The sequence below is a fragment of the Bidens hawaiensis genome, unplaced genomic scaffold (assembly GCF_021521415.1).
Source record: "Bidens hawaiensis isolate Kalapana, Puna unplaced genomic scaffold, B.hawaiensis_p1.1 tig00011466_1, whole genome shotgun sequence".
In the NCBI taxonomy this organism is placed as follows: Eukaryota; Viridiplantae; Streptophyta; class Magnoliopsida; order Asterales; family Asteraceae; genus Bidens; species Bidens hawaiensis.
In genome coordinates, this window is record NW_027491894.1 from 328,998 (window position 1) to 338,962 (window position 9,965).

At 31.4% G+C, this 9,965-nt stretch overlaps 1 protein-coding gene across 1 annotated transcript; it reads right to left on the minus strand.

Annotated features, from left to right (window-relative positions):
* Nucleotides 1–3,521: 3,521 nt before the first annotated feature.
* Nucleotides 3,522–7,652, minus strand: LOC143538049 (calcium-dependent protein kinase 28-like). Its single transcript, XM_077031690.1, has 12 exons — nucleotides 7,130–7,652; nucleotides 6,771–6,901; nucleotides 6,643–6,684; nucleotides 6,433–6,544; nucleotides 6,267–6,345; nucleotides 6,012–6,181; nucleotides 5,798–5,924; nucleotides 4,959–5,074; nucleotides 4,773–4,880; nucleotides 4,627–4,689; nucleotides 3,881–4,054; nucleotides 3,522–3,799 (listed from the first exon to the last, which is right to left on the minus strand). The coding sequence occupies exons 1-12, from the start codon at nucleotides 7,406–7,408 to the stop codon at nucleotides 3,668–3,670; spliced, it is 1,533 nt and encodes a 510-aa protein (XP_076887805.1). The 5' UTR covers nucleotides 7,409–7,652; the 3' UTR covers nucleotides 3,522–3,667.
* Nucleotides 7,653–9,965: the final 2,313 nt, after the last annotated feature.

Sequence of the window (9,965 nt, forward strand, 5' to 3'; positions counted from 1 at the left end):
GGCTTGTACCCACAGCTGCGGGGACAGGCAGGGTACTGTACCAAGGGAGGCTTTCCTGCGGGAACAGCTGGCTTACTGCGTGTAAGGTCTTCATCTCTCTGAGCATGGTGGGTCCTGCGGATCCAGTTGGTCTTTTGCGCAGATGTTCCTCTTCAAGGTGAGTCTTGCGGGTCCAACTGGGCTTTGCGGGGACCTACCTCTTCAGAATTCATGTGTTTATGTAACAGATTTATCTTAATACAGTTCAAATTGGTCTCAAGGGACATACAAATTTGTCTGGTAATTCATTCCTGTATGGTAAAAAATGCTTTGACTCATTAAAGGAAGTCAAACCAACAAAGAACCCTGAAGAAGTCGGTGACGTTAAAAGTTTGCAGTCGGGTCAAGCGGAAGTGACCCTGGTTTCTGTTACATCTAATCTGGTATGGAATATGAGGACTTGGAGTTTTGTAATATTGTTTAAGTTTAACATTAAATTGGTTGTTTATTCAGGGTTGCGCGTAAAGTAAAAGAACACTACATAAAATGGGCTAAAAAATTAATGTCGCATCAACCTCGTCTAAACAAAGATGTCACTGAGGAAGTAAATATGAGAAAAACAATCAAGAAAGAAGAGATCCAAACGCCCAGGGTAATTTCTGGAAACCGTTTAAGCGATTGTTTTGCATTACACGAACCAAACATGAAATTCACGTGTTTGGGTTTAGACTAAACGGGTTTGGGTGAGCCCACAAAGTATGTAACTGGGTTGTGTTTGTGTTAATTTGGTGGCTTCATAGGTTATCATGATCAACTCATTTGTGTTTATAAATGTGTTTTTTGTAGTTACTTAAAACTATTTGGGTTAAAAAAATTGGCATAGTTTAAACAAAGTTTCTTAAAAATTAACAATAATATGAAAAACTAGGATTTTAAAGTTACTATGCAAAAAAAGAATATTTTTTTAATCTTTACTGGGTTAAACGGGTGGGTGTTCTAACTAAAATGAGAACCGAACTGTAGACTGATTTGTGGAACTGATAACCGTGTTGAATACTAAACTCATAGTTCGCCAGTTGGGTTTGTTTTTCCCAATTATAGATACGATCTACTTTTCCAGTTTTTTTCGGTTTCTCTACACATCCTTAGTCGAGTTCAGGTCAATCGTTGAATACACACGTCATTTTTGGGTTTGACCCGACAATTCGCGAGCACGACCCGTTTTGCAGCTCTATATGAAAACGAAATGGGATAAAGTAACCGTCTTTTTTTTAATTGTTACACATAATGGAGCCTGGTATTTTGAAGGACATACCACCATCTTCGTGTTTACAAAAGTCTTTGGAGTTTTTGAAGAAAAGGAAAATGCAAGTTCCAAGATCATCTGCGGTTTTGGACAACTCGAATCAAGCATTGCCTTTAAAAAGGTTTTCATGTTATTCGTGAAACAAAGAGTGTAATATTTTTATGCATCCAATGATTGTTTCTAATTCTGATTTGCGTACATTGCTATCTTTATATTGTTTTTCTGATACTGATTTTAAAACCTGTTTGGGACCGAATGAAACAGGTTATTTTTAATGGGTTTGTATACTTGCTGAAAATGGTCAAAAACCAAACAGGATGAAATTAGGTGTCAAACTAAACAGGTTGGGCCCGAAACCCAATTTATGGCGCAAGTCCTAACCGAATAGTAGAAACCGGTTTGTAACCGATATTAACCGTGTGTTAGCGACCAGTTAGGGATTTTCATATAACAGTTAACCGAAGCCGGTTAATTTCAGTAGGTTAACCTAATATAACCCATATTTTTGCAAATCCTAATGAAGGAACTACAACTCAATTAAAAAAGATTAACCAACTCATTATGCTTATGCATATAGTTTTTACCACTTCTTTACAAGGTCCGGTTGAAATTCAAATGACAAATAAGAAAATAAAAAAAATATATTGTTTAAGCTTAAAAAGAAGACATCACAATAATGTATGCAGCCATCTTAATAGGGTACCAAAAAGGTGAAATGCTTTATTGATGAAATGGACAAACAAAAAACATAAAAGCATTACTTATATTTGAAATTAAACTCCATCCCTACAATAAATATAGCTCATTTCGTATGAAAAAATAAAAATTACATCCAAAATGATATTATAAACGACAACCACAGTGCATGTAGGTTAATTAAATTAATATAAAAAATTAAATATTGAACGGAGCATATAAATCATAAAATTAATATAAAATATTAACTATTCAAAATAATATTAAAAATTAAAACCTAAATAAACCCGCGTAACACGTGGGCTAAAAACTAGTAATACATATATTTGATCTTCATTCAATTAGGCAAATAGTTTGTCGTTAAAACACAATATTCTATAGTTCAATGTGTAACAACAAACACTTATTAACAAAGTATTAGGTAATCATCAAATAAATTCTACGATAAAACAAGTTCCATTCAAGGCCTGAATCATGCATATTAAATGTTGCATATAAAAAAAAATAAAAAAAATGTTGTCTTAATATCATTATAATATATGAAATATATTCTACTTAAAATGTAATAAATCCAAAAACGTTTCAATCATAAAATACTTTTTGATATAGCGCAAGAGTTAGCGAAAACTGTAGCTGTTAATAATGAAAACTATATACAATCATTCCTTAGATTAACTCCTTAGAACATCATGGCTTGATTTCAAAAAACGTTAATCCATCGAATCAGTTTTCACTTGTTATTTCTATGGAGTTATCAAACTTTTTAAAAGTGAATTCGAATTTGAACTAAATATTAATTACAATTCAAATTGGAAAAGCTAAACTCGGGTTGATTCGAACAAACTATATAAAAAGAAAAAAACAAACTCGGGTTGATTTGAACAAAGAAACCCTATATACATACATCGAATTCGGATATTCATATTGGTTACTTGATTCAAAAAATCTAAATGTGAAATGTTCTTTAACTAATCCAACTGATAATCTGTAACAAAATTCAACCATAAGTATATTTAAAAACCATATTTGTTTTTTAAACCCACTATTAGCCCATTTAAATCATAGTTTTACCATTACAATTAATTCATTTAAATCATTACTACTATTGAGAACGATTAAAAAGCATGGATTACAAAGAGTTGATCGAGAACTTCGTTTTGAAAAATGCTAAGAGAGGTTCATGATTCATTTAAATATTAAAATTTGATCATTTTGCTACTAACACTTTTGTTGTGTTTAATGTCATCGCAATTAATTAAATTATATGAGTTACTAAGTTTATTATATTTTAGGGCCCATTTATTTACACGCCCCTTCTCTCGTAAACACAATAGAAAGGTTTTTTACTTTTTTTATTTGAGAAAACAAAACATACACAGTTTAACCAAACATATAATATGAACATTACCACGAGAACAGTTGATGTGTAACTGTAAGTAGTAAGTACATAAAGGAAAACTACATACAAGCATAAAAAGAAATTACACAAACACAGCCAATCTTTAACACACAAACAAGTGTTCACGCGCAAATCAAAGAGTTATTGATCTTTAGTTTTATGGATTACGAATATCAGAATATACATACTTGGTGAACATGAATGCTAGTATTTGTTCTGATTAACAAAACCATATAAACAACCAAAAACTCTTTTTGACTTTTCTTGATCACTGTTTTCTGTAATGATCATGTCATTATCCCCGAACCCATGCTTGCGGTTCTTAACAGTCTTCGGAACTCTGACAAGCTAATCTTACCATCTTTGTCGATATCAGCTTCTTCTAGAAGAGGATCTATCGAACCCTTCAATCCCGTATGCTACAAAAGCCAATCAAAAGTTTAAAAGGTAATAATATGTGATTCTTCAACAACAAAAGTCAAATAAAGTCGATGGCTTAACATTCGGAGTTCTTCAGGGGTTATATAACCATCTTTATCAACATCAAATTTCTCAAAAGCAGCCTGTGATAAATGTTGCCATTTTTCGGAGTTGTGTTCCTCCAACTGATGAACATGGAGAGTCGCTGCAACAAACTCTGTAAAGTCAACGAGCCCGTCTGTGTTACTGTCTATCTGCATCACAAAAATATAATCCTTCAAGATCCTGAAAAAGGGTTTAAAAAATTAATACATGCATACATACAAACATATCTATATACAGGCGAGGGCTCATGAAAAACCACAATGTTACAAAAAAACGAGAAAACTACTACCAACAAATAAAAAAAAACAATGTATTCTCATTTCTTTTAATTATAAGGTTAGAAATGTAAAAACGATTAAAAATAAGAGGATTTAAACTTTACTGTGATATATGTGTTAGATTTCAAATTCAAGATTTATTTTGAATTTTTTTTAATCTTATTTAATATAAAACTGATAATTTACTTAAAATATAAATCTAGTTGTATATTTATTATTACTATTATTATTATTATTATTATTGTTATTATTATTATTATTATACCCTCCTAATGAAGCGGGAGAAAGGAATTTGGTGTCACAGAATTGCGACATGTGGTGCACTCATTTACTAATTGATTACGTATAGAAGATATATCCAAAACTCAATCAAAAGCTGCCTGCGATATTATACTTAGTTTGACTTTTGGGGTCAAACACCCCTTTAGAAAGGACGGGCTTACTGCTTCGAGAATTTCTGAAACGCGCGATTCTTTCATCTTCCATGGAAGGTCTTTAGCAAGGGCCTGCAACAAAGGCGAGTTAATTCTAAATTAATAATACACAGTGCAACTATTGACTTTAATTTGACTTTTGGGGTCAAACATACCTCTTTCATTTCCTCAAGACTAATAGCACCACTTTTATCTACATCAGTTGCTTGAAATTGATCCTTGAGATTCGATAGCTCCTCTTCATCAAGGGTGCTAGCTAACGCCTATGCATGATTGCATGAATATTGAATTTCAGAATAAAATATTTGGGATTGATTTTATAATGTGAGATAAATACTTACTCGTAGAGCAAACTGTTTTAGCCGACTGTATTTCACAAATTCACGCATGTTGGAAAGAACGGAAATGTCTAGAGGAATTTCAGAAGCATTTCCGCCTTCTCGAACCCATGGGTGTGCTATAAAAATTTTGTAGTATATGATTAAAATTTGGTAATAAGTTAGGATGCAGAATAAGCTTATGCTATTTGAAGTTGTAATAATCAGATAATTAAATGTTTTGAGTTTTTGACAAATTTTTATTATTTAAACAGAGAAGTTTATTTTAGCCTTAAATGATTAGTTTTATTATTAATGCTGATATGCAACTGATTATCAAAATGATTATTTGACCCCATAAATAATCATACAATAATCAGATATAACACTTCCAAAACACAAAATTCCAAACAAAAGAGATCACAATCATTCTCTTGCATACTTTAAGTGAAGTTATTCTCTTGACTCATAACAGACAAACTTCAAGATATAAATTAGAGAAAATCATAAAAAATAATCATTTTCTTGGGTGTGCTATATATATAGCCATATAAAAAACAAATCACTTATTTAGACAAGAGATGTGCGCCTCAGACGCGTAAAACAGTTTTTTCCCATTAATAATGACTTGAAATAATATAATACACGGCACCATTGACCATACCGAGTGCATATTCGCGTATGCATTATTATTTGCGTATTCACATATAGAATGCAGCATTTACAGTTTAGACAAATAAAAGTAGACACGCCATCAAAGTTTCATGCAGTCATGGCTATATGCAAGAAATTGTTCTGACTAAAAAAAATGACTACTTTCTTAATTTCTATATGAATTAACACAAAAGAAAGGAGAAACATACATAAGGCTTGAGCCGCAGTTAATCTTGAACGCGGATCTTTCACAAGCAATTTCTTTACAAAATCTTTGGCACTTTGGCTTATGGTAGGCCATGGTTTGCGCTTAAAATCGGGTTTGTTTCTTAACACCTATCAATTCATAAAAATCTTGTAAGTGGTAAAAGATACCATTGAATGCATCACCAATTATAGATACATTTTTATAATAATAATTACCTCTTTAAAAATCCCATTTTCGGTCTTATCCCAAAAGGGGCGACGACCACATAATAGAATATATGTAATAACACCTATGCTCCAAACATCAGATTCGGGCCCCGATTTCCGCTTCAATACTTCGGGAGCAACATAGTATGCACTTCCAACAATATCAGTAAACTTCTTTCCTACGAAAAAAAAAAGATTATATAAACAAATATAAATAATTAAATAAATGATAAAATTGCATACATAACAAGATATGACGCTAACCTGGTTTTATAAAGTCCGATAGACCAAAATCTGTAGCCTTTAAATGTGAATCATCTTTTTTAGACTTGAAAAGAAAATTCTATATGTATAAAACCGAGGCAAGGTAAGCGTTGTCCTAGGAACATTATGTATAACATGAAATGGTTTTTAATATGCATTTTCATACCTCTGGCTTCATGTCACGGTGTACCAAACCATGTAAATGACACTCTGCAGCAACTTTAAGCATTTGTCTTACAAGGAAAGCTGCATCTTTCTCTGAGTAACGACTATCTTTCCTGGATAAAAGAAACTAACTTTAAGATTTAGCTAAAAAAACTTACAGGTTTGACTAAAAAAGTCAACATTTATAAATAAGTTAAGATTTCTTTCTTACTTTCCTAAGATCCGATCCAATAACTCGCCCCCTTCACATAACCTGAAAAAGGTAACCATAAAGTTAAATTCTTTATCACACAAATCAGTCGAAGGGCGAAAAAAAGTCAACTCTGGTAGTCAACATACTCCATAACTATGTACACATAGGAGCTATCTTCATATGCATTATGAAACTGAACCACGTTTTCGTGACCGCTTAAAGCTTGCAATATTTTGACTTCTCGTTTAACATCTTCCACGGCAGCCGGAGTTTTCATCTGTCGAAAAAGTCAACACATCAGCATAACTATGGTCAACTGTAGCATCTTTGTGAAAATGATGAGGTAAAAAATCTTTAATTTGGAATCTGAATTATTTGTTAACTAATCAAATAATATTCCTGAGGTACAAATTTTATAAAACATAAGCATAATTAATTAAATACTGCAAAACCCTAAAATGACAAAATATGCTTAAAACTATGAAACAAAATGACAAAATTTTACCTTATTCTTATCAATTTTCTTGACAGCAACACGATCTCCAGTGGATTTATGAATAGCAACATAAGTATACCCAAACTGACCATGACCCAACAATTTTCCAACAGAGTAATGATTATCAAAATCCTTAACATAGCCAAAATCTGTTCTTGTCCCACAAGGAACAATCACTTCCTTGTGCTTTTGTCTAATGGGCTTCTTCCCATTAGACCCACCACCTTCATCATGCTTCCTGTTGCTGTTGGAGCCACTGATCTTGGTGGTTGACAGACAAGCACCCATATTATTATATTATATTATATTGTGTACCCAGATCAAATTCAAGATAAAAATCAAATCTTTGATATGGGTTTTGTGGGATTTCTGGGATTTATGATCAAATTCATTGCAGCAAATGGGTTTATTGTGTTTGGTTATGTGGATAAGAAAATCAAGAAAATGTGAAGTAAATGGGAGTAGATGAAGATGATGGTGGTGGTGGACGGTGGTGGTCAAAGTCAGCCTTTTTTTCAAGAAGATGGGGGATGATAGAGGACCCCATGTTGATAGGGTCCATAATATAATTTGTTAAATTTTGCCTTTATAATTTAGTTTGGTAAATATTATTATAAAGGAATTTCAAGTTTATAGATTTTTCATGTGTTCATCATATGCTTGGCAATGGAAATGACCCCACATTTTGTATTATTATCATGTCTTTGTTCACATATATTTGTTTATACACACATGATTTGTCATTATGCATGTCATGTTGAATGTCTGAATTAGTAACGGATCTGGAAAATTTAGTGGGCTTATGGAGTGATGGTTTTAAAGCGGGGCATGTTTCTCTAAAAATTGTTTTATACAAGGTGACTAAACATGAGAAAATTTGTCTTTACAACCAACATGAATTTATATCGTTCGCATTTATCGCTTTTGGTTTCCTCGCTCATGAAGTTTTGGAGCTACTTAGCCGAGTCCAACGGGTTATGCATAGTAATATTATGACTCCGAGATCTATTGATGTAGTATTTAAAATATTGGGTTTTTGCTATTATAAAGGCCTTGTATCGCAGTTGTTGCCCGTTTGTCTTCTGTCTTGATGTAAAAACTTGTTTTTCTAAATCAACGCTGATTTTATATAGATGCTTTTTTAAAATGGACTACTAATTAACAGCATGATTATATTAAGGTTTTAAACGCAAAAGTGTGGACACTTGTCACTTAATGTACCAAATTGTTGAGCTCAATCACCATTGATAATCAATAGCAAATTACTACTCATAATCAATTCCTATTGAATTGTAACTTCATGTAAATTTTTATCAGTCATGCATTCATGAAGCGATTTTCAACGCCTTTGCAATAAGAAACAATGAAATTTATTATCACACTTCTTATCGAATAAAAGGAACAAAATAACCCAGATAAACTGAAAAGAACGGATTGGTTTTCACTATATTTGCCCTACTAATTAGATTTACTTTGTTTTATTTTTATTATATAAGTGATTTAATCTCCTAGCAATATAAAGCCTAATAACAGAGAAGGCTCCACATTATATTATTGGTTGTAGTTTTCATTATCGTGCAACTTGCATCATTATTTATTGACAAGCAATCACATTTATAGTATTCCTATAAATTTATAATATAAACAAAACTTAACGTCTTAAATGTGACATTTAAAATATTGGTTTTTCTTTTTTAATATTTACAGTTTTCAGTTTCGTTTAACTTTTTTTGTCTCATTTAGATCACTCAAGTTTCATCTATCAATTCATTTAAATGTTAATAAATAAATTTATTTTGTTTAAAATATTGGTTTTTCTTTTGTTTATTTTAAATGTTAATAAATAAATTTAAAATAACATTTTTTTAATTATTATAATTTCAACATAATTATTCATAATCATCAGTATTTAAATTTTTTATTTAAAAAAAATCAATTTTCAGAATTCGTCATAATCATCAAACAAAAAAACATAATTCAACATATTACCAAAAAAATAGAATTCATCGTAATACCAAAAAAAAACATAATTCATCGTAATCATCAAACAAAAATAAACAAAAGACTAGCCAACATCCTCGTTAACATAACCAAAAGAGTTTTAAAATAACATTCACGCAAACTAAAAAAAAGACTTGTTAACCCTAATGATGATCGGTTATAGAAACTAAAGTTTATGTTATTTTGAGTGTTTAATTATAATATCCATGTCATTATTTATAATTTCCATGTCACAAATAATAATGTAAATTAAAATGTCATGGCATCATAATAACCTGCCAAAATGGTAAAAAAAACTTGGATGATTGGATTGATGAAATTGAGTGATCTAAATGAGCCAAAAAAGTTAGTGAGTAATGTAATTGATACATAAAACGTTTGTGAGTAACTTAATTGAGATAAAGAAAGATAGAGTAACCAAATTGGTATAGGAAAAGTTTGTTACTATTATGTGAAGTTTCCCCCCCCCCCCCCCCCCCCCCAAGATTTAGTGAATAAAATATTAAGACAAAATAATAAATTAATATCCTTGTATAGATACAGAGAAACATGTTAAACGAAACTGAAGGCTGGGAAAGCTTCAACATAAAAATATGTGTTACATGTTTATATTCGTTAATTTTACAGATAATACATGACTTTCTTTCGTCCCTTAGATTTAATCACAATTATCATTAAATAGGTAAAAAGATAAAAGTACCCATGACTTAACGTTAAAACATAGGCGTGGTTAGCGATTTGAACAAAATTGGCAAGAGTCATCATTTAAAAAGAAAAAAAAATGATAATGTGATATAGATTAATTATGGGGTGGGTTCCTGACTTCCTGTCCTGGCTGAATAAG

Coding starts and splice junctions, on each gene's coding strand:
- LOC143538049 (XM_077031690.1), bottom strand. CDS start 7,408: ATGGGTGCTTGTCTGTCAACCACCAAGATCAGTGGCTCCAACAGCAAC. Junction 6,545..6,642: donor TTGGATCGGATCTTAGGAAA/GTAAGAAAGAAA, acceptor TCTTTTATCCAG/GAAAGATAGTCGTTACTCAG. Junction 5,075..5,797: donor AACTGCGGCTCAAGCCTTAT/GTATGTTTCTCC, acceptor AAATTTTTATAG/CACACCCATGGGTTCGAGAA.